At 63.5% G+C, this 26,958-nt stretch overlaps 2 protein-coding genes across 2 annotated transcripts; both read right to left on the bottom strand.

Annotated features, from left to right (window-relative positions):
* Positions 1–1,795: 1,795 nt before the first annotated feature.
* Positions 1,796–17,338, bottom strand: PANK4 (pantothenate kinase 4 (inactive)). Its single transcript, XM_074377645.1, has 19 exons — positions 17,182–17,338; positions 13,826–13,908; positions 13,238–13,452; positions 12,459–12,642; positions 12,066–12,158; positions 11,541–11,694; positions 11,267–11,448; positions 10,681–10,762; positions 9,905–10,005; positions 7,364–7,519; positions 6,553–6,665; positions 6,169–6,256; positions 5,045–5,196; positions 4,443–4,498; positions 4,212–4,261; positions 3,669–3,773; positions 3,216–3,316; positions 3,044–3,112; positions 1,796–2,366 (listed from the first exon to the last, which is right to left on the bottom strand). Exons 1-19 carry the CDS (start codon positions 17,303–17,305, stop codon positions 2,153–2,155), a joined length of 2,322 nt encoding a protein of 773 aa, XP_074233746.1. The 5' UTR covers positions 17,306–17,338; the 3' UTR covers positions 1,796–2,152.
* A 1,940-nt stretch (positions 17,339–19,278) lies between these two features.
* On the bottom strand, positions 19,279–21,388 carry HES5 (hes family bHLH transcription factor 5). Its single transcript, XM_074377831.1, has 3 exons — positions 20,625–21,388; positions 20,365–20,530; positions 19,279–20,269 (listed from the first exon to the last, which is right to left on the bottom strand). The coding sequence occupies exons 1-3, from the start codon at positions 20,676–20,678 to the stop codon at positions 19,998–20,000; spliced, it is 492 nt and encodes a 163-aa protein (XP_074233932.1). The 5' UTR covers positions 20,679–21,388; the 3' UTR covers positions 19,279–19,997.
* Positions 21,389–26,958: the final 5,570 nt, after the last annotated feature.

Below are 26,958 nucleotides of genomic sequence, written 5' to 3'. Positions count from 1 at the left end.
GCGGGGCCGGGGCAGGGAGGGACTCAGCCGAGGGGTCTGAGCCCAGGAGGAGGGTGAGGGCTGGCTGCCATGGCTCAGAAGAAATGCGGGGACGGGAAACCTCGCCCAGCCCTGGGTGGGCGCCATCTCCTGGTGCCCAGTTACCGTCCGGCGGCTGCCCTCAGCTCCCAAGAGGCCCAGAGCCTTCCTGCCGCAGCTGGGAAAGGGGTGGGGGGACACAGGAGGGGGACCAGGGGGCAGGGGAGGTTTCAGGAGCCTGTGCTCAGAGCCCTGGTGCCCTGCTCACAGTGTGGCCGCCGCAGGCTCCCAGCCTCTGCCCAGGACCCCCAGGGAGGGGTGCTGAAGCCCCCTCCTGAGGGCCGGGGCCCGACAGGTGAGAGCACCCACCGAACGTCACAACACAGGCTGAGCTGGACTCTGGCCGGGACTCTGGAGCTCCCCTGGGTGTCAGGGCTGGGCGGCCTGTGCACCGAGAGCCCCAGACCAGCCAGGCCAGTGCTGATCCACCACCAGGGACAGAGGACAGAGAAGAGCCTTGGCTGAGGGGGGGCCAGGCCAGGCCTCACGAAGGTGGCCGCAGGGAGCTGAGCCGTGTTGGGGTGCGGGCTGATGGCAGCACAAGGCCACACCGTGCTGGGGTCAGAGTCAGGGCATGCTCACAGAGAAGGGGCCGCAGGGACTACCTGCCAGACAAGTCCGGCCCGGCCTGGCACATGGCCGCGCCCCCGGCTCCCCCTGGCGGCCGCCCACAGGAGGACCAGGCCTCTGCCAGCGAGCAGGTGCTTTGGGGCTGGTCTGGGAGCCACTTGCAGGCAGGACTTGGGGTGCAGCACAGGGGTCCCCCGGGGGCTGGCGGGGTGCAGGGCCTGTCACACACTCTCCGAGGTTCAGTGCAGGCCCCAGACTGCTGAGCACAGGCTCCTAGAAGGGGGCCCAGCAGGACAGCAGGTGCAGGGCGGGTCTGGGTGACAAGGACGGTAGAAAGACCAGTGGGGAAAGAGGGCCGGATCAGGCCCCGCAGGCCACAGGCCTGCTAGCCTCCCCTTATGCAGCCTGCCCCCGCGTTCCTGGGCTCTCCAGAGGTGAGGAGGGCCTGGGCGCTGGGCTGTGGGGTCTCCTCAGTGCTCAGGGTTGGTCCCCAAGGCCTGGGGGCCACAACAGCAGGTCCCCTGCGTAGCTTTGTTCCTGAGACGGATGGCGCACAGCTCACCCCAAGGCCAGCTCTCCTGTAGTGATGGGCGTCTGGGGCTCAGGCCCACACCCTGAGGGGCACACCCAGCTTGGGGGGAGCCCTGCCCTCTCCCCGCACCCCCAGGCCGGGCCCGGTGAGCTCCCCCACCCGCTTGTCATGGCTGTGGTGACCAAACCCCCGTGGTCTGACGCGCTCTGAGCAGGAGAGGGTACCAGCCACCAAGCCCGAGAGCCCTCAAGGGCCCTCCGAGTGAGCCGAGTCAGGAGTGCTGCTCAGAGCCTTGTTCTGTCCTCCTGTGTGCGGCGGGGCCCGGGAGGGTGGGGGACGCAGCAGGAGCCTCCCCAGACAGACGCACTGGGGCCGGAGCCCGAGGGAGCAGGGGCAAGGGGGTGGGACAGATGACGGAGGCCACGTGATGGGGCAGCAGTCACGGCCCACAGGCAAGGTGGGCCTAAGAGTTCCAGAGGCAACTGAAGGGAGGGAACCCCCTCTCAGGTTCCCGGACAGGGGTGGGCAGGGCCTGCCTGCAAGCGCCCAGACTGAGCAAGGCTTCCCGGGCGCGCTGCCTGCTCTCACACCGAACAGCAAAGGCAGAGACAGCTCTGTTCTCACTCTGGAAACTCTATTTGGTGCGTGCCCGAGCCTCCCGTGTCCTCCGTCAGAGGCATATATGTATATATTTATATTTATATATATATATATATAAAAGACTATTTAACAGTTAAATATATTCCAATACGAACGTCTCACGGGACAAGAGTCGTGTCTCCCCACCACGAACACGGCAGCGTTAAAGGAACACGGAGCCCGAGCCACGAGCGCCCAGCCCACGCCCGGGCGCGCCCAGCTCTGAGTCACGGAAGCACGATATAAATACTCCGATCCGAACGCGGACGCCCTGTCCAGTCGCGATCTGTCCCTGACAAGCGACGAGCAGAGCGGTCTGGCGTGGCAGGTGCCTCACTCGGCCGGGACCTCGTACTTGAAGATGACGCTGAAGAGCCGGCCGCCCAGCCGCTCGGCCAGCCACGAGTTCTTGAGGACCGCCAGCTTGAGGCTCTCGCAGCGCAGGGCCGCGTGGTAGTTGGTGTGGACGGCGCGGCCCATGCCCTCGATGACCACCAGGTCGGCGCCGCGCTCCCGCACCAGCACGGCCAGCCCCTTGTCCAGGCGGCTTCAGGGAGAAGGGGGCAGTGAGGCCGGGGTGGGCAGCGCCCAGCAAGGGGACCCCGACCCTCGGCCCCTGCACCCCACACGCCCTAAGCCCAGCCTGCACGGGGGCCGTCCCCCCGCGGCCCGGCTCCCGTCACTACAAGGCGCCTGTTCTGGAAACTGGGCCTCGACGCTCCCCTATTCTGAGTTTCAAGACACCTCACTCCTTTTCAGAGGTCTTTATCATTCTTCTCCATTTGTTATATTAATAAGGGCCCTGGAGGGGGGGATTAAGTCAGCACTGGAGAACCTCCCACAAAACAGACTCAAAGGCTAGGGTCCCAGAGTCCAGACATGCCGTCCTGCACTGGGCTGGCTCCCAGGGCTTCACTTCCCAGAACCCCCAGGGCAGAAAACACTAAAGCGACGAACTAATCACCTAAGGCCAGATTCAAGGGGAAGAGCCCCCGCCACCTACATACAGGGACAGGGGTGCCTGCTCCCTCCTCCTGGCTCCCTGAGCCCGCCTGCCCAGGTCCCTGAGGAAGGGCTGCCCAGACCCCATCACAGGGCTGCTGCTGGCACTGCTGACTTCTGCCCCCCCCCACCCATGGTGCACAGGGGACCGGGGAGGACCTGGGGGGACTGGGGAGGACTTGGGGGGACTGGGGAGGACCAGGGCGGAGGGGCCACGGGTACCTGAGGTCCAGGCATGGGGAGCTGGATCCCGTCTGCACCAGCAACAGCCTCTCTTCTCTGAGCGCCGAGCTGCCGAGCACAAGGGGCCAGGCAGAGTGAGCCGGCGCCCCCGGGGAACTGCCCCTACACACCCCCCTCCCCGTGCCAGGGCCACCGAACCCGGCCAGCTTACCGCACGACGGCGTCCATGGCCGCGACGCGCTCCGCCACAAGGAGGGCCTCGCTGTGGGTCACGTCGTTCAGGGCGGGACCTGAGTTGCACGCCAGGATGACCTGTGGCAGGACGCCCGGGCGCTTTAGGGACCTCTGCCGCCGGCACCCAGCCGGCCTGGGCTCGCCCACCCACCTGCCCGCCCGGGGCTGCCAGCAGAAGGGTGCGGCCACGCGCAGCCCGGGGGCTCCGAGAGGGCCAGCTCTCAGGGCTGGACGAAGACGGCCTCCAACACTGGGGGCAGGCTGACCTGAGCCCCGAGGTGTGACCAGCTGGGCCTCTCCTCCTCCCGCCACCTCCCCGGCACCTACCTGCGCTCACGGAGGAGCCCGGGCCGCCGCCCAGGGCCCACGGCGACACCAACCCCACCGAGCGCAGGAGCAAGGGTCCTGCCACGCAGCCCTCCACACTCACCTCCGTCCCTCTAGAGAGAAGCTCCCTGACAAAGGGGAAGACTCCCAAAATGACGTCTACTCCACTGTTATCTGCGAAAATTAAGGCACATTTGTGAGGGGGCCCCTGTAAGACAAAACCAGGACGTTCAGTTGGGAACAGGCGCGTCCAAGCGTTCCAGACACCTCCACACTCCACCCTCCCCGCGGCCCGCCGGGTCCTGCGGGCACTGGGTGCACTGGGGGTGGGGCCAGCCCCTGCTTCTTCCAGAACTGCTGGCCCAAAGGACCTCTGAACTGAAGCCAGCTGACCTAAGCACCGGCCCCACAGGACTCAAGACTCGGGGCAGGGAGTGGTCAACTTGCACTCGCAGCTCGGGGCTGCGCGGGTGAGACGCGGGGGCCCTTGGTGCCCTGTGTGGGCCTGGACGGACGCCCTGGTCCCCACCCCCGGCAGCTCCATGCCGGCCCCCGCACTGTCTCCTGTGAACCCTGCCTGGGGCCCTGCCTCCCAGCCTCGAGGCAGTCCTGGCCCCGGGACAGAGGTGGGGACAACTCTGTGTACCTTCAGTCTCTGAAGCCACCTGCTGTAGGAGTCCACAAGCCAGGGCCGCTCTGCGGGACACAGGGTACGCGGTCAGGCCTGCCTTCCCAGCAGCCGTCACCCTCACCCCACCACTGGCTTTTCCAGGGAGCCAGTCCTCACCTCCCCCAACTCGCTGGGGATGCGCGCAGCCCCCTCGCTACTTCCTCCCCGCCAGCCGAGTCCCAGCCTGAGAGGGCTCCCGCGGCCTACCTTGCAGCTTCTTCTTTGCCTCCTCGAACCCGAACTGGGGGTCCGATTCCAGAACTCTGCACAGAAGAGGAGAGAACCAAGTCACCAGAAGCCCAGGCCTCAGCCCCCCGCGTGCCAGCATGCCACCCTAGGGCAGCAGTGACCGGGGGGGGGGGGGGGCGGAGGCCAGGGGCTCCTCTAGGGATCCGTGCCCGAGGGCATCGTGGGGGGACGCAGCAAGACCCCCACACAAGAGCACTGCTTCAGTGAGACTAAGGTGGACTCCGGGACAGGACACGTGGGGAGCCCAGAAGGCGCGTGCCCCACGGGCAGGGGACCCACTGAACTCTCCACTTAACCACAACTCTGTGCGGTAACCGTGAACGTGGGTTCTGCCAATAAAAACACCCACACCTGCAGCCTTCCACACACCTGCTCTCCTGCCAGGGAAGGGAGGCTGGGTCCCAGGGCCTGTCCCGAGTAACAGGTGCCCAGCAAGCCCTGAGCTGCATTGAGTCCCCCCGAGACCCCTGGTGCCCCCACTGCTACCTCCTCTCGGGCCAAGCTGGAACAAGGCAGGGTAGGGATGAGGCCCAGGGGCTGTGAGGACAGTAGGCACCTACTCAGAGACAGCTTTGGCTCCCCAGTCGAAGACGTTGCCTGCCAGCAGCCCCTTCACCAGGGCCAGCTGCCTCTCCTCCCAGCCCAGCGCGTCCAGCGAGTGGACCACCCTCTGGAAACACTTCAGCGCCACGCCGTTGTCTTTCTGCTTCACCTGTGGGGAGATGTGGGTGAAGTCGTGGTCTGGGCAGCCCGGCCCTCAGCACAGAGAGGGGAGGAGGGGCACCTGGCCGGGGACACTGCAGAGGACACCCCCAACCGTGAGCCTGCTCTAAGGGGACAGAACACTTGACGTGACATCACTGCGAGAGTTTAAAGAAACCAAGGCTGCATCAGGTGAAAACTGCCCGACTCGGAACAGCACGGGCTGAGAGCGAGAGGTGGGCGATGCTGATGGCCACACAGATGTAAACCGTACGCAAGAGGGCTGAGGCTCAGGAGGGCGCCGGCCAGGGTGTGACGGAGCTGTGGCCAAGGGCAGGGTGGAGGGCCAGGGCAGAGGGCGCAGACCCGCACGGGTGCCTGCTGCCCTGGCTGTGAAACCCTCAGCACCCAGACCGCCGTCCTCACTCCTGCACGAGGGGACCGGGGGGGGGGGGGATGGGAGGGAGGGATGGGTGTGCTGTGCCGCTCCTGGATCCCGCCCGCTGCTCTGGGGCACGTGGCCTCCTGGTCAGAGCCCAAGGAGACACCTCCATGCCACCCGCCAGGCCACCCCTCAGGCCCTGAGTGGCCTGTCACACCCTCGAGACCAGGACTAACTTCCTCAGGTACCAACTGAGTTTCCAAGCTGACCTCAGGAGGCCAGGAAGACGGGAGGGGGGCCTCAGCGCTGAACGCCCACCACCCTAACTGGCTGCTGACCAGAGCCCCCCCGACACGTCTCTGCTGAGGGAGTCGCCGCGGTGCCCGTGCCCACAGCTGCTCAGCCGACGCTGCCGGCAGAGGGGCCGCACAGCGCTCTCGGGAGATGGCCCCTCTGCAGGGGAGACCCGGATGCGGCCTGCCACTAGCACTGGGGGTCAGGGCTGCTACCAAAGCTGCTTGCTGGTCAGGACAGGGCCGACGCCCCCGCTCCCCGCATCCCCCGCAAGCACACAGCCACCCACGAGAAGAGGGCACTCACTTTGGAGTAGGGATCCGGGAAGTTAAACTCGTTCAAACAATGCTCCCTGGTGTCCAGGAGGCTGCGCACGGTCAGGGTCCCGTAAGCGCTGGGGACAGAGTCAGGTGAGGGAGGCCAAGCGGGCTGGATGGCCGAATATACTGACCATCACACCCCCTGTCCCCAGAGGCACCCTTGCGGGGTCCAGGCACCAACAGGAGCAGCCAGGCAGCCTGCAGAGCAACGGTGCCGAGTGGGCGCACTCGAGCCTCCCCGCAGACGCGGGCAAAGCGGATGGGCGCAGAGCCCCCAGAGAACTGGAGAAACAGCCCCAAGGGCGCCGCAGCCCTGGGGGTGAGCGTCCGGCCCCTGGGGGGGGCCGGCACTGCCGCAGCGGACACTCACAAGGGCTGGTGCCGCAGCGTCTGCAGCTTGTTCCAGTACTTCTGGCGGAACTTCTCGGCCCTCTCAGCTGCGTCCACGGAGCCAGGCTGGCTCGCCACGGCGCGCTTCACAACCTGCCAAGGACGAGATGGTCACTGGGGCTCAGAGCAGCCCCCGCCTGCGGACAGCAGGTATCACTGACAGCTACCCACTGGGGGCCTCCCTGGCCTGGCGGAAACGAGGTCACCGCTGGCCCCAATCCGAAGCTCAGATCCACACCCTCTGATCCCAGCCCCACGGCCCCCTTGCCACCGGCTCCTGCCCTGCAGAGGGGCAGGCGGTTCTGGAGCGCCCTCAGAGTTCGCAGGGATTGGGCAGGGCGACCCCCCTCACCCTGGGGACAGACCCCACGGGCCTCTCCGAGGGGCTTCATGGAGGGGTAGGTGTTCCCACAGGGCTCCAGTGGCCTTGAGACATGACCCACTGGAGCCTGGAGGGGCTACCGCCATCGCCACCCCCAGGCAAGTCGTTTGCTTTCTGAAGAAACACAGCAGACTGCAAAGCTGCCTGGCGAGCTCACGAGGACGCGCTCACTGACACCACCTCCCAACAGACCGCTCTAGGGTCGCAGTTTCACCTGCGAACTACGACTCAACCTCCAACACATGGGTGGAAGGGCTCCTGGAAAAGCCCCCTCCTCCTTCCTCGTGCCTCTCACTGCCCCTGGGGAACCTGAGATGGTGAGACGGGGCCAGGACCTCAAATGCCCACAGCCAGTCTCCCCAGACGTCAGGGCCTCCTCGGGGGCATCCGGCCCCGCCTGAGCTCTCACCCCGTCCAGGGCCTCCTCAAAGCAGGTGAGCCAGTACTTGCGGGCCAGGGCGTCATCCGTGAGGTCGACCGTGTCGGGCACGTAGGAAGGCGGGTCCAGGAGGAGCGGCAGGCTGACCAGCGGCCTCTCCAGCCGGTCCATCTCCAGCAAGTCAAACTGGGAGAACGAGAAGCAGGTGGGCACATCAGCTGTGTTCTTCCTGAAAGACCAAAACATCCTCCTACAAGTTTTAGCAGCAGCTTCTCTGCACGAAGGGCAGAGATCGAGTACAATCTGCCTGCAGGTAAACGGACCGCCCCGTTCTTCCCCATCTCTGGATCCCATCACCCTGTCATGTCCTCTCTCAGCAGCAGAGCCCCCTCCACTTTTCTGCTCACACCTGCCTCTTCCCCGCTACCCCAAGGTGCAGAGCCCTGGGCTCTCGGAGCTCCCAGGTGGCCTCTCCAGCCACCGCCGCACCCTCGTGCCCCTCCCTCTGCACTCATGACCCCACTCACACCGGACGCCTTCCTGGTCCTCGCTTCTGCTCAGAGCCCCCGCGGCTGCCGTCCTCACTCCCTGCCTGGCAGGCCCTCATCCTGTGGCTCTGGCCCAGGGCTGTTCCCTGGGCCAGGCCATGGAGACCTGACTGGACACACGGCCCCTTCCTCTGCAGCACGTGTGCTGCTCACACCCCCACAACCAGAACCACCGCCCAGCCGTGCTCTGCGACGGCCGAAACACTCTGCAGGCACGAGCATCTCTTGAACGAATGGTCCTGTGGGCCTGGCCCTGAACTCGGACGAGAACTGTTCAGGCAGCCGTTCTGAGGCCACAACAAGCGAGTGAGCTCGGGGCTGGCCCGTCAGGCCTCGCCCCTGCCCTCCATGGAGCCGCACAGCTGGGAGCTGGCCCTGCTCTGCCAGGAGGGCTTCTGATGGGCCAACTCGCGGGGATGGAGAGGCAGGCGTGCTCTGAGCCAGGGGCGGTCTGGACAAACTGATCCACCACGAGGGGGAACCCAGCTTTTAGGACACAGGGAAAGAGCTGGTGTGTCTCCACAGGAAAGGTGGAGGTCAAAGAAAGGTGGCGTGGCTGCCTCCCGCCTCGCTGGTCTGCAAGGTCTCCCTGCCTCCCCAACAAACAGAGTTCAGATCTGAGCTCAGCCTCGTCTTGGCTGTGAACAACACAGAAACAGGCCTGGTCCGCTGCCCCGGGTCTCCCCACCGCAGTAATGCGGGGATCCCACACCCACTGGAGGGCCACGCGAGAGCCCAGCCTGACAGGCGCGCAAAGCCCCCAAGCTGTCGTGGAGGGCGACCATGTGGCACTTCAGTGCTGGTTTAAGGGTTTCTTGCCCACTCATCCGATTAAGTTCAGTCTGTGGGGCAGGGATCCGAGCTGCCCTTTGATGGATCAGAAACGGGGCTGGGAAGATGTCAGACCTTTCTCTGCACACCAGCCACAGCTCTGACCAGGCCTGGCCTTGCCCCGCCACCGCCCACGGCACCCGCCCTCAGGAGGGCCCAGCTACAGCCGCACGGCTGGGCGCGAAGGACGCGGTGCAGTGCAGGGGCCTTGCTACGCGAATGGGGGATGCCACAGAGGGGGGCTCTCCTGGGAGTGAGATCAGATGGGACATGTTCCTGCCACGTTTACACTGACTTACGAGAGAACCTGTGTCTACAGCTGAAAAGCACCTTTTCCTCAACACAGCCGCTCAGCGAGGGGAGGTGTAGCTCAAGTGGCAGAGCGCATGCTTAGCAAGCACGAGGTTCTGGGTTCATCCTCAGTACCTCTTCTAAATAAACAAACAAACCTAATTACCTCCTTCTCCCCCATCAAAAATAATAAAATAAATTAAAAAACAACAAAACAAAAACAACAGCCCTCTGGCTAGTCCTGAAGGTGGCATCTGACCTGTGTGCCCAGACCAGCACCTGAGCGCACACCCCTCGCCCTCCAGCACAGAGCGCGGGTTCTGAGAACGTTTGGGATACAAGGTTAACGAGCCGGCAACAGCCCACACAACAGCGCCCCGCGCCTCCGTGGGCCATGGCAGTACCACCCTGTCTGGCTGACACTGGCCCCAGCTGAGAGACCCTCTAGACACTGGCTCAGCAGGCCCGGGAGGCCCCACAACAGGCCTCACCCAAGCAGGGGGCACTGAGGAACAGGCGGGACCCTTCCACGGAGAGCAGACTTTGCATGCTCACTGCCACCTTGAAACCACCACGCAGAGGACGCAGTCTAAAAGACAGGGCCTGGGCTAGTTCCTATGACCCAGGGTTTTAACCCGACTCTGCTGAGAACGGCCCCAGAGCCCTGAGTAAAGACCCTTGTCCTCCTCAGTTTAACTCTATATTCTCTCTGCAGACACGGGGGGTGGCCCGCATGGCTTCCAGGGCTCCGGCTGAACACAATGTCTTACTGCTGCCCCAGAGCCTCTGGTTCAAGACTGGTCTGCAATGGAAAGTGCGGGGACACTCCTGGTGACCACTAAGGAGACATGTGCAGCGAGCAGCCCCCGAGGGGCCCAGCACCGCCCTGTCCTATACTCACCGTGCCGCTCCTGGCCCGCTGCGTCGGGCAGAGCTCGGGCGACGAGCTCATGAGCCCGGAGCTGCCAGCGTAGTTCTCTCCCCAGCTGTACTGGTTCGGGTCTGTGGGACAAGAGACCGGGTCAACCTAGGGTCAAGCGGCTGGGCAAACCTCGGGATGGCCTGACCACATCTGGGAGAGGACCAGCCGCCGACGGTCTCCCTGATGCTGGGTGAGCCGGGGTTTTGTTCTGTTGTATTATTTCCCAATGGCAATGAGGCCTCGTAAAATGATCACTTAGACCTTTCAAAGCTTCTTAAAGATCTCCCTGAGTTACTTCCATAAGAAATTGCATTTAAGGACATGAAGGTCAGCCTGAGCTGTTTTGATCGGTGCCGACCCGCAAGCAGCCGGCCTGACTCCTGCTGGGGTAGAATCGGGCCTGCAATTCCTACATGTGTTCTCCAAAAAGGACAGACCGGATGTGCATCTGCAGAGACAGCCAAGCTGATGGTGATGAGGACCTGGGCACGGGAGGGCCGAGGCCGTCCCCTGCATGGAGCCCTGTCACTCTCAAACACCCTGTGGTTGATTACATGGCAAGTTTCCACAGGCCCTTCAGCAGAATCACAAGCAGAGCTCCTGCCACTGCCAGGGCAGGGCCCTCCCTTGATCATCACGTAGCACGCGCACCCACTCCAGCAGCTCCCTCACCCTCCCCACCTCCCCTAGCCGCATGCCCAAGGCAGCCCAGACCCCAAGCACGGGCCACGCCCCCATGGCCACGCTCTACTCACTGTCTTGTTCAGCTCCTTTGAGAAATGCTCCGATGGCTCCCAGGTAGCCTTCGTGCCTCAAGAACAGCGCCTGGACCTCACCCTGCCGTGGAAAAACCCCACCTAAAGGGCCTCACCTTGCACACGGCTAAGGCCCTGGCTGCAAATCCACCTACGTGGGCAGGCCTCCCCGGACACGGCGAGGCTGCCCACAACGCACTTGTCCGTGCAACTACATGCAAACACAGATGTAAAAGCCTGCCGTTTGGAGAGCGAACAATACCTTCCAGGAAGTTAACGCCCACCCAATTCACCCCGCCTGCTAGGCGCTGTGCACCCTCCTGCAGCGCACCCCCCGCAGCGCTCCTTCCAGCAGTGCTCCCAAGGCCTGAAAGCTCACCTGGAGCTCTTGGGCAGTGACACAGTCCCCAGACCTCACCAGGTGACATGCCCAAACAGCACGGCCACGACACCCAGAGCTAGCGGGCAGGGATGGGCAGGACAGGGCAGCTGGGCAGGGGCGCTGGCTTCTCGGCACCTGCCTCCCTCCCCTCCTGCGGTGGGCGGGCGGCGCCAGGCAGAGCAGGAGGAAGCAGCATCCCGCTACCTTGGAGAAGAAGTTAATGCTGTAGGTGATGGTGCGCATGGTGACGGGGTGGCCCCGGATGAAGAAGCCGCCGAAGTACACCCTGTCCAGGCAGTGCAGCCGCGCGTACAGGCAGGCCAGCTGCCCGATGTCGTTGCTGATCATGTGCAGCAGGCTCTTGGCCATGTCCTCCTTGGAGAACTCTGGGAGGGGATGGAAGCAGAGCGGCTGGGCAGCGGCCCAGGCAGACACATGGGCACCCCGGCGAGCGCAGTGGGCAACAGAGGGCGGGTACCTTTGTCAGCGGTGGCTGACTTCCCAAAGCTGCTCGCGATGAGGTTGCCACTCAGCCCCAGGGTCTGGTGGGCGCCCCCGTAGATGTCCTGCACCAGCATGTCCACGTTTGTGTGCTGGCCTTTGGAGGCCAGGTGCAGCAGCTCATCGAACTTCTGTGGGGACAGGGCCGACAGAAGCATATGGGGCACTGGGAGCTGGTGGAATCCCCACGGCCCCGGAGACCTAGCCCCTGAAAAGAAGCAAGCGGTGGGCTGGGTGTGGAAGCCCTGCTGGCTGTGGGACCGAAGGTGGGGAGAGACAGGCAGGCCCTGGAGACCACCCAACCCAGGCGATGCTCTGGCCTCCTGGATGTCCGTCCTCCCAAGACTCAGGAAACAGGATGAGGCCCAGGAAGGAGCCACTTTCACAGCACACCCAGCCAACCACAAGCCTCAAACCCAACAGCCACCAATCCTCTCCTGAGGGACCGGGAACCAGAACATTCTGTGGAGCCAGGAACATCCTCCCACAGCTGCCAAAATACCTTAGTTTTGGTGAGCAGAGCCCCGAGCCCCCAGAAGGTGCCGCCTCCAATGGAGCTGCCACCGATCCACTCGAACCTGTCCTCGGTCTCTACCTGGGAGCAGACCGGGCAGGTGTGTTAGCGGGTGGGGACCCCCCACCCCCACCCAGCAGGTCCCGGGATGTGCTGGCTCAGCGCATCCCTAGACATGGGTGATGACGCTCCTGATGGTCAAATCTGGGTGGGCTCGGCAGGTGCTAATGCTGGACGGAGGGCCTGTCCCACTGATGGCTCGTGAACGCGGGAGCCAGGCCTGAGGTTGCCCACGTCCCTGGACCCGGCTCGGCTCTGACACAACCAGCGCCCGACAAAATACTGCCGAAGTGCCGCCCTTGTCCAGGAGCCAGGCCTCACCTTCACGATGGAGACCCCGGAACCGATGTTGACAAGTAGGTATGGGAAGATGTTGGGGTGGTTGGTCTGAAACCGGAACTCGGGGTCAGCGTCCTTCTGGTACACGAAGGCCTCATGCGGGATGTTCTTCAGCACGAAGTTGCAGCCCTTTATCAGGCAGGTCATCACGTCCTCCTTGTCAACCCTGCGAGGGAGGAGCCCGGCCACTGAACCCGGCGCAGGCCACGGCACGATCTTTTGCTGCAGCGCAGCACCAGGCGGAGCTGTCCAGGGACCCACCCGGAGACGGTGCTGCCTGCCTGGCTGGACTCAGTTTCTGACCCTGACAGGCACACACAGGGCAGCTCACAAATCACCACCCCTCACGTGGAGAATCTCTGGGGTGGGCCAGCTGAACGTACCCGAGGAACCGGCACTTGGCTGTGGCACAAAGGGCCCCTGCTACCGCACCCACGGCAGGGCCACGGAGCCAGGAACCTCTGCCAGGTGCACAGGGAGCATCGCCATGGGAAGGGGACAGGCCGTGTCCGGGCTCCACCTCCTTCCTTTCAGCACTCGCCTCTCCCCAGGGCCCATCCACTGTCCGCAGCCCCCAGAACCCCGCTGCAGCCGGTCCAGAGCCTGGCCTCAGGCTCATGGCCCCCACCAGCCGCCCACGGCCTCACTGTGGTCGTGGGGCCTCAGAACTCCCCAGAGCAGGCTGAAGGGGGCGGTGTAGGAGCAGGGTCGCTGTGGCCATGACTTCAGAGGCCAGCCCTGCAACCTGTGTCTCCACTTACTTCAGCTGCAGCTTCTCTTCGATGAGGTCTTTGAACTTGTACGCCCCACCCCCCGTCGCCTGGATGACCTTGGTCTCGGTGTTGACGAGGTGGTCTTTGATGAAGTCCAGGCAGGCTTCTATGTAGGTGTTCTCGAACTTGACAAAGTGCAGCCGGGCGGTAACCTCCTCCTGGACAGAGATCTCGTAGGGCGGCTCATGGTCCTGCTCTGTGTCCTGGGGAGGAAGTTGGGGGACCCATGTGTGCTGGCCTGGGGAGGGGACAGCACTGAGACGCAGCCCCCAAGCACCTGCCCAGCAGCACCAGTGATTTCTGTCTGCCCCTAAGTATGGGGACTCTTTATGGCAATGCAGGTGGGAGACAGGGAGGGTGGGAGACGGGCAGGGTGGTAGACGGAGAGGGTGGGGCCCCAGGGCTGAGGCTGGAGCACGAGCAGGTGGGGGCGCTCCTGTCGGGTCTGGTATGGAAGGAGAACTGAGCCAGGAGGCAGGGAGGAGTATCAGCACTACAAACTTCCCGGACCTGCACCAGGCCCGGGACCACAGGGCTCACCCCAGAGCCCCTGCCCTGGCCCCCCAGGAGGCTCACTTTGCCTGAGTGGTCGAAGGACCTGACTTTGGCGACTTTGTGCTGCACGGTGGAGTAGTAGGCCAGCTTGGTCAGTGACCCGCCTATGGGGAGACACAAATGAACAGATTCAGAAGCGGGCCGGAGGGGACCTGCAAGTGCTCGCCTCCGTGGGACCTGGGTCCCGCCCACAGGGCCGTGGTGCTGCTTGCGCTTGAAGCCCTGCGGGGGGCCAGACAGAGGAAGGGACTGAACAGTGAGACCCACACTCTGCTTTCTCTGAGAGTCTGTTTCTCCTCAGGTCCCAGGTGGAAAAGGAGGCTGTCCGATTCTCCACTCCCCGGCTTGGGGAGGCAGCCCGAGGCCCAGAGTCACCAGGGAGGCCCCGCAGACGGAAGGACAGATGCCCCTGTAGTGTCACCAGATACCAAATACCAGAAGGCAGAGTAGGACTTTATTTGCCTGAAACACATTTCAGGACAAGTTAAAAAGACCCCAGAGCAGTCCTCTCCAAGGAAGAGCTCTGGTGAGCCCCTCTTTCAGGTCAGGATGTGCTTCTGTGGCTCCAGGTAACCCACAGCTGGGAAGGCCCTCGAGTGGCAGGGCAGGGAGAAGCAGAAGGCTTAGCGCTGCAGTGGCCTTGGAACAAACGGCCCTTCCCAGGAAGCTCGACAAATCACGGCGGAAAACCCTGGGTATGAGGAGGAGGCTCAGGTTACCAGCAACCGCTGCTGTGTGACAAGATACTAGGGGAACATACGAGAAACGCTCAAGTCAGAGAACATTTGGAAACACTGAGGTGTCCGAGGGCCAGGGCTCTTCCAGGTTAACAGGAATCAAACCTCCGTCCCCGAGATCAGTCACACTTGTCCTGTCAGAGATGCCTGCCTGGCAGCGGACAGGCCTCTGGGGATGTTCTGCAGCCCACTCCATCGGGCCGCAGAGGGGCCCATGACGTCACGGGCTTGTGCTCAGCCCTGGACCACGAGCTCAAGATGCAGGACCTGGTCTTAAGCCTCCTTCTCCCCCCTCCCCGCCCCCGGTCCTGGCCTGGTCCAGAGTGCCTTTCGCTGAAGCGCTCGTTGCCCGACTCACCTCTGTGAATGAATAGTTTCCTAAAAAGACAGGTGACACAAAGGGATGAAGATACATCTTAAGAAGCTCATCAAAAGTTCCCATAAACAAAGTCCTGGGTCACAGAAATCCAATTCCAGAGGATGTGTTCTTTAAGTCAGCTATAAATCACAACCGAAGCACAAAGCACTGGGGTTTATGGGGGGCCATGGGCGGTGAGCTAGTTTCTCTGCACCGCATATCACATATCCCAAGTGGGGCACTGCCCAGCGCTGCCCAGACGCCTCTCCCTATGTCCACCAGGAAGTAACAGACGGAGGTCTGGGGTGCAGGTGGAGCAGGGTGGTCAGCTGGGACCGGAATGAACTCAGAGAACAGACAGCAGGAGTCTGCAGGGGCAGGAGAGCTCTTCTGTTCTCAGGATCCCTTGGAATTAGAGCAAATGCCAGCCGGGCCCCAGCCCCTGCACGTCACACCAGACCAGGGCAGTGACCAGGCGAACAGGCACAGCCCCATCCTCTCTGGTGGACACCACAGGCTCTCCTGTCCTGCCCACGCTCCACCCCAGGACCAAAAGCATCCCTGACTGACAGGAGGAACCTGGGCCAAGACCCTCCAGGTCATCCAGACCCACGGGGGCCTGGCACGGGGCTGTCCTTCCAAGCCGGACACCAGTGGGGAAACGACCCCTCAGCGCACATCACCGCCCTGTGGCCCCTTCGGCTTCACCTGAGGGATCCTCCCCTCCGCCCAGGAGAAACCTGGAGTCAAGTCAGCTTCAAGTCTCTTGAGACACAAAACATCCCCAAGGCTTCAGAGGAGGGAACTCCCCTAGCAGACGTGAGTGCCCCATCCGAGAGGGAGAACAGCTTAGCTGAGCTCTCCTGGATTGAGAGGCTTGGGGAGGGAAGAGGAAACTGGGGAGCCTGCTTTTAAACCACTCTGCTGACAAGCTTTGCGGATTCCTGGGTTGAGGACTCCTGCCCTAAGCTGTGACTTCCCACCAGCTGCACCAACAAAAGTGTAACGAACATGTCCTTTGAAGAACGGGAGACAAGAGGACCCAGACCCAGGGTGAAGTTTCAAAGGAGGTAAATATCGAGGCTGAAAATATCCCTTTGGGTGCCCGTCTGCCAAGGAACCCGGACAAGGCTTGGCCCAGAGGACAGGCAGGCCCTCCTTCCTGCACAGCTGCAAGCCGGCCTCTGGGGACCACTCAGAACACGGAGCTGAGTAAGCCCTGTGGCCGCAGGTTTTCTGCACACTTCAGACTGGTTGGAGCAGCACCCCCAAGGGTTAGGGAGGCAGAGCACACACCTGTCGACTGCGTCACATCGGGGTGTCGGCAGAGCTGCGGACGGGGGGCAGGGGCTGACTTGAGCCCCCAACCTGGGCCTCCACGCTCACCATCTCCGGCCCGACGCCCAGCCAGGGGCCACTCCAGCAGGCTCCCTCACGGAGGGACGAGCTGGACGCTTCCAGAGCTGCCCATGCCCACCCTCTGCCTGGCTCTGCCGGGCCTCCAGGCCAGTCCCCTCGGAGCACCCGCCCTCTGAGCCGTTTGCACGTGTTCCCTCTCCACTCCCCACTTCCCTGCAGACCACCCTCTCCCAAGCCCTTGACTCGAGTGACCCCAAGAACAGGGGAGCGGGGCGGCCCAACCCCTCTGGGGATTCCTGCGTGTGCTGAGCGGCCACGACGGGGTGCAAGGCCGTCTCGCCGGTGAGCTGCCCTCGGGAAGCCCGCCGCCCCGGCCCGAGGGCAAAGCGGCAGCGACCGACGGCTGACCGCTGACCAGCCGGGTCCCCGCGCCTCAGCGTCCACATCTGAGGAAGGGAGGGAGGCGTCAGCGGGTTGGGGTGGGACACTGGGGGCTTTCGACCTGAGGTCCGCGCCCAGGTCGTCCAAACTCCCTGCCCCAGACATCGGGCCCCGGATCTCCCGCGGGCGGGACGAGGCCCAGCGCAGCGGCTCTCCTGAGGCAGGATGCCTGAGCGGCCGCCGGGCCGCCTCTCCTGCGGGACTACGAGGCCCGGCATACCACGCTCTGGCCGCGCGGCGCCTGCCGGGAGCTGTAGTCCGGCCGCCGCAGCGAGCCTACACGTCGGCGGCCCGCGGACTACAGAGCCCGATAGGCTGTGCGTGCCGGCGGCCGCGGACTACAAGGCCCGACAGGCTGTGCGGGTCAGCGGCCCGCGCCCCGCCCTTCGTCCTTGCCACCGCCCCGGCCTGCCGCCCCGCTGCCCTCGCCCGCGCCCTCTCCCTCTCCCGCCGCCCCGCTCTCCGCGCCCGCCCGCGGCGACCTATGTCTATGGCGAAGCGCTTGGCGTTCTCCAGGTTGCGGAAGATCTCGTCGGGGGGCAGCGTGATGCTCTTGTCCAGGCTGTCCCCGCTGCTCCCGCTGCCGCTCGCTCCACACTCCGCCATTTTGAATGTGCCCGGCTAGCCTCATCAACCATGGAGATATATGCGCATATATTTGACTGCTAAACGCCTCCCGTGCATATATTATGCTAATAAGCTCTCGGCGCGGCCCCGCCCCTCCGTGGCGGGAGGGCCGACTCGGTAGGGCCCGGGCACCGGTCTCAGAGGCCCTACAGGGAGGCAGCTCAACACAAAACATCTGGGCTGTCGTCGTCTCTGTTCTTTCACTGAGCTGGCCCGATGATGCTGACCTTAGATGATCTGAGCTAGTGCAGAGCGGGCACCTGGGGCTTTGCAGACCACCAGAGAACTGCTCCTTCAGTGAATGTGGCTGTAAGCCTGGCACCTGCGCGGGAGGGTCCAGCCTGGTTCTCCAGGAGCGCAGGACTGTCGGTGCTAAAAGTCCCATGCAAACAGGGACAGTCGGGGACCCCGCCCTCTAGGAGTCCAACCCCCGCCAGAGGTAGGAGATGCCCCTGCAGCTGGGGACGATGTGTACTTTGATGGTGAGATCCTCAGAAAGTGCAGTGGAAAGCAGGGGAGCCTGCCTGGAGGAGGCCACTTTCTGGCAAAACAAGGAGTCTATGGGAATTTGCGGGGAAAGAGCTGAGAAAGCTCCTGAATGGTGTTGGGGAGTGATTTCCAGGACAAGTCGCTAGAAAACCCTGGAAGGTGTGGAGACTCTTAAGGGATGTGTACCCATCAGAGGCACTTGGCACTTTGAGAAAGAGCTCAGTGCTGGAGGCTGACAGAGGGTCCCTAAGGTGGCCTTGGCATCTGCCTCCTAGGTGACCCTGGGCCAGTTACTTTGAGTCTCTGGATCTCAGCTTCCATCTGAGCATGCCACTAGCTGCCTGGCAGGGCCCCTGGGGGCACAGGCCTGTGAGCAGCACAAATTCAGAGCTCTAGGGGTGATTCAGGGGAGGAGAAGGTGCTTCAGCACACCAGGCAAGGCTCGGGATGGGGGAGGCGGCCTTGCAGGTCAGCCTGGCCAGAGGGACACCCGTGAGGGCAGGACCTGCCTGCCACACAAGCAGTAAATGTGTGGGATGGGGGAGGGGCTTCCCTGTCCCTCGCTCACCATTCTCAGGGCTCAGCAGGGACCCCAAAGGCCCCTAGCAGCACCGTGCTGGCCTGGAAGGGGTGCTGTGGACAGAGTGATGGGAGGCCGAGGGAAGAGAGGTGCCGAGCGGGAAGGGGGGAGGGCCAGCCGGCGTGCATCCAGTTTCCTGCAGACTCAACCAACACCCAGTGGCCTGTCTAAAAATAGATACCCTTTCTGAGGCATGGGCCTGGCCTTGACAGGTTCATCGCCAGCGCTGCCTGTTTCAGCCGTGGTGAGTGGTCAACCTGCAGGGCAGGGCAGCCACTTGTGGGCCAGCCAAGAAGGTGCCCCAGGAGCTTGTCCAAGGACAGGGGCTCTGGCTGTGTGGGGAGGGCCCTGGTGGGGCAAACATCTGTGTTTGACCCAGTTAAAACTATTTTGCTGCAGCGAGAGTTCCACTGCAGGCTATGGCTTTCAGGTCTCTCTCAGTTGGACAGTGCTGGAAGGTCCTGTAGCATCATTTACCCCTCTCCCCACTGCAGGAGCTAGCCAGAGGTTTAGGGCGGTAACCCAGGTCTCTCATCCCCTCCTACTGCACTGGGGAAGCTAATGTGTCCACAAGGCCCTCTCCTCTTCCAGCCTGCCTCTCCCCTGCTTCTCTGCCTCTCACTCCAATTTCCACACTTCGTCCTTCCCCCCTGCCTCCTGACTTGTCCCTTCACTTCTCATTTCTAGCTTCTCTCTTTCTTCCCTCCCTCTGTCCCTGAGCCGGTGCCTGGCTATTCTTCCTGTGTCTAGAGGGTCCCTGGTAAGGACACCTGTGTCCTTGATACCACGATAGTGCCCACTCCCCTTCATCCCTGCAGCCCCGCCTGCCTGATGCCAAGGACATGAGTGAGGCACAAGAGACGGACTATGGAGGGGCTGAATAGTCAGATTTTATTAGAAGCCTGCAGAGCAGTCCCGTGGCTCCCACGTGACGGAGAGTTCACATTCTGAGTACCAATTCGTGCCCGTGTGCACCCACCCACACAGAAATCCTTTCTGTGGGGGGTGGAGACCCCCACCCTCCCCACACAGCCCACTATGAGACCCCACCAGACAACCAGGCACGTGCAAGGGCTCTCTGCCTCAGCTCTGCCTGGCCCTTCCTCACCCATCCAGGCTGACACTTTCTTTCCTATGAGGATACACCTTGAGTTTCGCCTTCACAAAAGGCAAATGTGCCCACGGCACGGCCTGCGCCAGGCCCGCTGGCCGGGCAGCACCGGACCTGAAGAAAGCCCTCTACGCGTGGGGTGCCGGCTGGCTGAGCCCCGCCGCCTACAAATATCATAGAACCCGGCAGTGGGGACTTCCTAGAAGTCACTTGCTGAAATGCAAACACAGAGCAACCCCATGGGGTCAGACATTTGGCAGAAGATGGGCCTTGATTGTTCTAAACAAGGACGCTGCGCGCACATTCTCTGAGAATGTTCCTCCTGCTGGCCCGCCAGCTTGGAGAGAGAGCCTTCCGGAGAAGGGGCCCGTCCAAGCCAGGGGGGGGGGGGGCGGGGCGGGACAGACTACGGGAAGGCCCTTCCCCAGGCCAGGGGATCGCGCTGGCCCTCTGGTCCTTCCGGCAGGCAGCCTGTCCGCAGCTCCCGCGGGTCACCAAGGCCGCCAGAGGCCGCAGGCGGGCTGGCGCACAGCAGCGGCGGCCGCCTTGGCGGGGGTGGGCGCGGGCGCGGGGCCCGGCGCCTTGGGCTCCTTGGCTGGCGCGGCCGGCGCGGCCGCGGGTCGCTGGAAGTGGTAGAGGAGTTTCATCTGCGTGTCGCTGGCCGCGTGCAGCGTCAGGAACTGCACGGCCTCCTGCAGGCACCACGAGTAGCCCTCGCTGTAGTCCTGGTGCAGGCTCTTCGGGCCGGCGGCGGCGGCGAAGGCTGCGGGGAGCGGAGGGGAGGCGGTGAGCGGGGCCGGGGCGCGGGGCGCGCGGCGGGGCCGGGGCCGGGGCCGGGGCCGCCCGAGCCGGGCTCACCTTTGCTGTGTTTCAGGTAGCTGACGGCCATCTCCAGGATGTCGGCCTTCTCCAGCTTGGAGTTGGGCTGGTGGCGCGCGAACTCCTGCTCCAGCAGCAACTTCAGCTGCTCGATGCTGCTGTTGATGCGGTCGCGGCGCATCTTCTCCACCACCGGCTTCCGCAGCTGCGGGAGGAGGGGCGTCAGCGCGGCCGCGGCGGCGCGGGGTCGCGGGGGCCGCGGGGCCGCAGCGCGCCGGGCAGGCTGCGCGCGCACTTACTCGGTTTTTCTCTTTGGGGCTCAGCAGCTCCACGGCCACGGTGCTGGGGGCCATGCCTGGCGCGGGCGAGGCGAGTCGGCGCGGAAGGAGGGAGCGGAGCGGGCGCGTCCCGGGCTGGTGCCGACCCCGGCCCCTATATAGGCGCGGGCGGCGGGCTGGCGCCTGGGGCCCGGGCGCCGCGGCCGTTCCCACACTCGGCGGCCAATGACGGCGCGAGCCGCACAAAGGCGCCGGCCCATTAGCGCACGCTAAATTGCCTGTGAATTGGCGCGGGCACAATGGGCGCTCCCCGAGGAGCAGGTGGGCCGCGCGGCACAATGTCCGGGCTGTGGGAACGCGCTCGCCCTCATTAGCATCCCGGGGCCTGATGCTGGGAGCCCCGCGCCTCAATATGCTGCCTTTTCCCAGGCCGCGGGGACGCGGGTGGGGGCAGGAAGGAGCGGCGCCCCTCCCCTCCCCTTTTCTCTCCCTTCTCCCCCCTCCCCAGCGACTCCCCGCTGCTGGCTGGCAGAGGCCACGAGCGAGCAGATAAGGGGAAAGCTTTAGAATGCACAAGAGCAGCAGCTTCCAGGGGGCCACGCACCCTCCCTGTTGGACCTGCGGCTCCCCTCCTCTCTGGGGCGGAGGGGGAGGGGACAGGGGAGGCCACACTTCACCTGAGCAGGCATAGCCAGCTCCCTCTGCACAAGTGGAAGAGGGGCCCAGGCTCTTAGGCTCAGACCTGCTGGCATATGTATTAAGTCCCCAAGCTGTCACCTGGGACACGTGGCTTCAGAGCTAGAAAATGGACTGCCTGCTGTGTCTCCCTGGCTGGGCTTTGGGCAGTTTTAGGGAGCCAGGGTGCCTGAAATGCCCAGCATGGAGCCTGGCACCTAGGCAGTCCCCCCAGGAGCCACTGCACCCCACCCCCCAGGAGCAGTTTATCAGACTGTAGCATCTGGGGAGCTCTGAACCTTCCAGGGCCCCACCCCACCCCGATCTGGGTGGGAGTCCAACCATGGCCGTCTATGGAGCATGCAAGAGCGTGTGGCTTCGGACGTGCTGGATACAGGTGTGTGGTCACTGCTCCTGCATGACTGGGGGGAAGCCTCGGCTGCATGCTGCCCTCTGCACAGCCCTGTGGGCACTTACAGGGTTTCCTGTCCTAGGGCAGTTTGCTGGTGGTGAAGGGAGTACCACGGGGGCAGACATGAGGCTTCTGCCAGGAGCCCATACAAATACAGTACCAGCTCAGACAACCCCCTAGGGACCCACTGGAAGAACTGATGGTCCTGGTACCTAGACAGCCCAGCTGAGGCCAGTGGATGCTTGGGGGCCATGAGCGCCACCCTGGGTCCCTAGGGGAGGGCCTGCTGGGAGCCCCCCACCGCCACCCGGAACACTTTCCTTTGATTCTCTGCAGCCAGGAATCCAGTTCTGCCAGGACAGAGGTGGGGGGGGGTGGAGATGGGGCAAATTCTAGGAGCAGGGCGGAACACAGCCAGGTTCATGGGGCAGGCAGGGCTTCAGCCAGGGGACCCAGCAGCTGGCATCAGGGTTCTTTAACCAGAGGTAAAATCCAGGAGTGCAGTACCCCGGCCGACAGCCACATCTGAGCATGGCTGGGAATTGAAGGGCCTTAACAAGAGGCTTGGCAGTGACTCATGGTGATAAGCGGCCTGTTTGGTGGGCCTGCTCAAGAAGTCTGAAGCACAGGGAACCTTGGGTCACCCAGAGAGGGGTCCGTCGGGAAGCAGGAGGAAGGTGCCAGGGCAAGCGTGGCTTGGAGCCAGTGCAAGGCAGCCCCCGAACCAGCCGGCCACCCGCTGGGGTGGGTGAGGCCTGGGGGGGCTCCTGAGGTGGAACTTTCAGGTGACTCTGGAAGGGGATGGAAGGCAGCCCCTGTTCACCCTTTGGTACCTGCTCTCCCCCCAAGCATCTCTCTTGAAGGGGACACAGGCCCCAGGCTGGCTGTGGGACGCAAGTGACACTGAGGTCTTGAGTAGGCTCCCCCTGAGCCTGGGATTCTCTCTGAGCAGATGGGACCCCACGACAGATATCTAGCCCTCATTTGGTGCAAAAGAGCAGAGGGCACCTGGGCAAACTGGGGAGGGGCCTGCCCCGCCCTCTGCTCTACAGCCCCAGGTGTTGACAGTGGCTGGCAGGTCCCACAGGTAGCAAGGGGGACCCAGTGATGCTCAGTGGAGCCATTTTTGCAGCCAGAGTGGGGCTGGTGCTGGGCAGCCAGCACATTTTGGTGGGTCCCTTGCCTGCGTGTGGGTGGGCTCTGGAGGGGAGGGCAGGATGACTTAGGTGCCGGTTTCCCTGGCGCCCACACCCTGCCAGCCCCGCACCTGCACTAAGGAGGTGCTCTGGCCGAGGCAGAGGGAAGGCAGGACAAGGGGCAGGCCCCACTGGCAGGAAACGAACCTGAGCCCGCGTGTGCCTGCCCGTCTGGCGCTGGCAGTGGCGGTGGGGTGGGGGGGGCAGGTGTCTGCCCAGAACCAAGGGCAGCAGGCAGACCAGGCCCGTCCCCCTGCCCCCAGCTGCGGAGGGGGCAGTTGGCTGGGGCGTGTGTCCTGCCCTGGCCGCTTCCCCCAAGCCAGCTCTCAGCCCAAGTAAGACACGTGCCAGGAGACGTGGTCCAGCCCCCACCCCACCCCAGCTGCCCGCGTGCCCACCCGCGGCGGGATGGCGTGGAGGTGAGGGTTGGGGGGAGGGGACCGGGGGGGCTGCTCCTCCCCACTTCTTCCCCGTCCCCTTTGGCGGGGAGCAGCTTTGATCCAATTTTGAGTTGTGGGAAATATGAAATGAATGCTGTTAAGTCCCAGCCTGGCCGGATGAAAGGCGCGTTCCCTCCCCAAGTGCGGGCCAGATGGCAGCGCGGCCTCCAAGGCACACGCCTGGCCTTTGTGGGCCGTTTAACACTGTGAATGGGGCCAAAGTGTGGGAAAGTCGCTGGGCTCCCGGCTCACACGTCCGAGGTGAGTGGCCCAGCAGCCTGGGGGGGCTGCGGAGGAGGGAGGGGAGGGGAGAGCTGCAGGCTGCTCCTGGCTGGCAAGCTTTGCGCAGAAGGATCCTAGAATGTAGAGGGGGGTCAGATCCTCCGCCTTGTCTGTCCCCAGAAGCTGGGGAGGGCGTCTTTCCTCCAGCTGAGGCTATAAGGAGGAGGGAGCATCTGTCCTACCCCCGTCCTGAAGAGCTTGGTAAGTCTGAGAGGCAGAAGGTTCAGGTGGGGTGTCTGGAGGTGGTGATGCCCCCCCGCCAGAAATACCCTTTGAAGCGAGGTGCCTTCCTGTGGACATGGGAGCAAAACCACTCATGGGTACAGGGATGCTAGAATTCAGGAACCTGGGATCATAACCCACACCCCTGACTCCACCCTTCCCAGACTGGCTGCAAAGCAAAGGGCACCTTGGTCAGGATGGGGGTGTCCAGGGACATTTGCTCCCAGTGTCAGATGAAGACTTCTGGTTGGGAATGACGCCGTGGAAGCGTGTGGTGGTTCCTCAGCATCAGAGTTACTGTGCGATCCAGCAACTCCACCTGTGCTAAGAACCCAACAGAATTGAAAGCAGGGTCAGAAGACACCCTTGTTCACTCACGTTCACAGCAGCATGGCTGGCAATCACCCAGAGGGGGAAACAGCCCAAGGGTCCATCAACAGATGAGTGGATGAGCAAAGCGTGTTATATCCATTGGATGGAATATGATTCAGCCTTAAAAAGGGAGGAGGTTCTGACACCTGCTACATGAGTGGCCCTTGGGAACCACCCACTGAGCACAGTAAGCCAGTCGCAGAAGGACCAGTCCTTCCCCGTCCCACCTCTGTGAGGTTCCCGGAGGAGTCAGAGTCACAGACAGGAAGCAGGAGGGTGGGGGCCGGGGGCTGGGGAGGGGCGGGGAGTGAGTGTTTCGTGGGGACAGAGTTTGAGTTTGGGAAGGTGAGAAGGTTCTGGAGGTGACAGTGGGGGTGGTTGCACAAAACAGGTGAATGTGCTTAACGCTGCTGAGCTGTGCCCTTGAAAATGGTTGAGGTGGTAACTTTTATGTTATGTGTTTTTACCATGATTTTAAAAAATAAAAGAAAAGAGGACTCCTTGGAGAACAGTCACACACTTCCTCCCACCAGCACTCCCCCGTCCAGCCCCAGGCCACCCTGCTCCAGACCTCCCAGTGCCCTGCAGGCAGGACTGGGCTGGAGGGACACTGCCTTACCCACCCTGCCTCCACCCCCACCCAGACAAGAGAGTCCCCAGAGCAGGCTGTGCCATCCCCGAGGTCTCATGGAGTACCAGGCTGTCCCCTGCCTGGGCGTTTCTGGTCCCAAGAGGGTTTTTTTCTTGGAGTGTGGGGAGTGGGCAGGCTGGGGAGGGTCAGGTGCGAGGCTGGCCTTCTAGTGGCCAGGTGGGACCCCTGGAGGCACCAGAGGGGTGGCATCTAGGCTGCCGAGTCTGGCTGGGGGTTGGGAGGGGGTTAGGGTCTCTCCTTGGGGGTCCAGGCACGAGTCGGATGGAGGGGAGGTAAGAGTCTCAGTTTTCGAGCACCCACTACGCACCAGGCAGGGAACACGGAGTCCTCCTCGGAACTGTCCTGCAGGGAGTGCCCCTGCCCCACTTCACAGGCAGGAGTCAGAGGGTCGCAGGGGTCCTACGTCCTCAGGGTCAGCTGGCACGGGGATGATGATAAGCTGACGTTTCTGAGGATGAGGATGACACACTGGGCAGGGCACAGGGCTCTGGTCTGTTCACCAGTGTAGGCAGGGTAGACCTGAGGACAGTAGCATTTCCCCAAGAGCCCACTGGCACAGAGAGGTTGCTGAGGCCACACGCTGAGGGGGAGGGCGGGAGCTGGGACTTGAACCTGCGGAGGCGGGGGTGGGGTGGGGGGGGAAGGAGTGTGCAGGGCCCAGGCTGGGGGCCCTGGGCGCTGATGGGAGTGGAGCCTGCCCGGAGACTGGACCCAGGAGGGGTGATGCGAACTCCGGGTGTTGGGGGCCGGCTGCATCGATCGTCGGGCCGGAGCCGAGCTCCAGATGGCGGGTGGCCAGGACAGTGGACAAAGGGCGGCCGCAGCTCCCAGGCGGCCTGTGAGGCATGTGGCCTGCCTTTGTCCCTGCGAAGGCAGAGAGCCCAGGGTGTGGGAACCTCCGGCCCCCGGAGGAAGTGGGGAGCACCGTGGTGGGGGCCCTGGAGGAAGGGTGCTCTGGGGGGCAGCAGGGAGGAAACCCTGGCCCTCGCCCTCCACTCCCAGGCCCCTCCACCTTAGCTCCCGAACCCAGACCAAAGAACTGGATACAGAGGGGTTCTTTCCTCCCCCGCCCCCCACTGTAGGACACTTCCCTTCCCTGGGACAGCAGACACCTGGGGACATCTGGGCTGAGAGGGGACTGAAGTCTGGCCCCTGCCCTGGGGGGTTGAGGCGGCTGGAGGAAGGCTGAAGTTGGGGCTGGGGAGACCCTTACACGGAGGAGGTAGCTTTGGGGATACAGTTTGGTCCACGGTGGAGGTACACTGAGAACAGGCCAACTCATGGCCAGAACGCCCACCTGACATGGCAGGGAGATGGAGGGACACCTCCCCACTGCCAACAGTTCTGGGGCAAAAATTCGATTCATTTTTCTTGTGTCTGTATTCTCCAGGTTTTCTTGAAGGAGCACCTCCTACTTGTGTAATTTCTCAAAGGGAATCTATCCGTTTTGGCTCCTGCAGGGGCCTGGGGAGCACGTGGGCATTTTGGGGAAGGCTGAGACGCTGCTGCTTTTCAGAAGAACTGCATTTAGGGGGTGAGGGGAAAGGCAGGGGCGCTAAGGGAGGGCTTCCTGGAGAAGGCGATGCTTGAGGAAGTCCTTGAAGGGAGACTGGGGGTGTCTCAGGTGAGGAATTCTGGGACGCTTTATCCAGGCAAAGAGAATGGTGGGATATGGACTTGGGGGTGAGCTGAAGCAGGGACCGGAAGTCTCCAAGTCTGGTTGGAAGAGGCTACCCTGCGTATGTGCCAGTATGTGTGCCCGGGTGTGAGATCTGGGCTCTGGAGATGAAGGGCCTGGCACTGTGCCCCAGACCCTCAGCCTGGCACTGTGCCCCAGACCCTCTTTTCTTGGCGGGTCAGTGTGTGGACACATCTTAGGCACCCTTTCCAGCCCTGCCCCACTGCCCTGCCCTGCTGCCCGGCCGTTAGTGACCCCGGCTGGAGGAGCCCCTGGGCTGGGGCCATGCCACCCCTCCTGGAACAAGTGGGCCCCAGGCCCCAGGGGGAGTGTGGGGACCCCCTCCGCTGACCCCCTGCACCATCTGGGGTCAGCGCCCTGCCCAGTGCAACACCATGGCTCTTCTGGGCCTCCAGCCATGTTCAG

This window comes from Camelus bactrianus, chromosome 13 (genome assembly GCF_048773025.1).
Source record: "Camelus bactrianus isolate YW-2024 breed Bactrian camel chromosome 13, ASM4877302v1, whole genome shotgun sequence".
NCBI classification, from domain to species: Eukaryota; Metazoa; Chordata; class Mammalia; order Artiodactyla; family Camelidae; genus Camelus; species Camelus bactrianus.
Note: the sequence above shows the minus strand (reverse complement) of the source record. Positions and strands in the feature narration are given on the sequence as shown.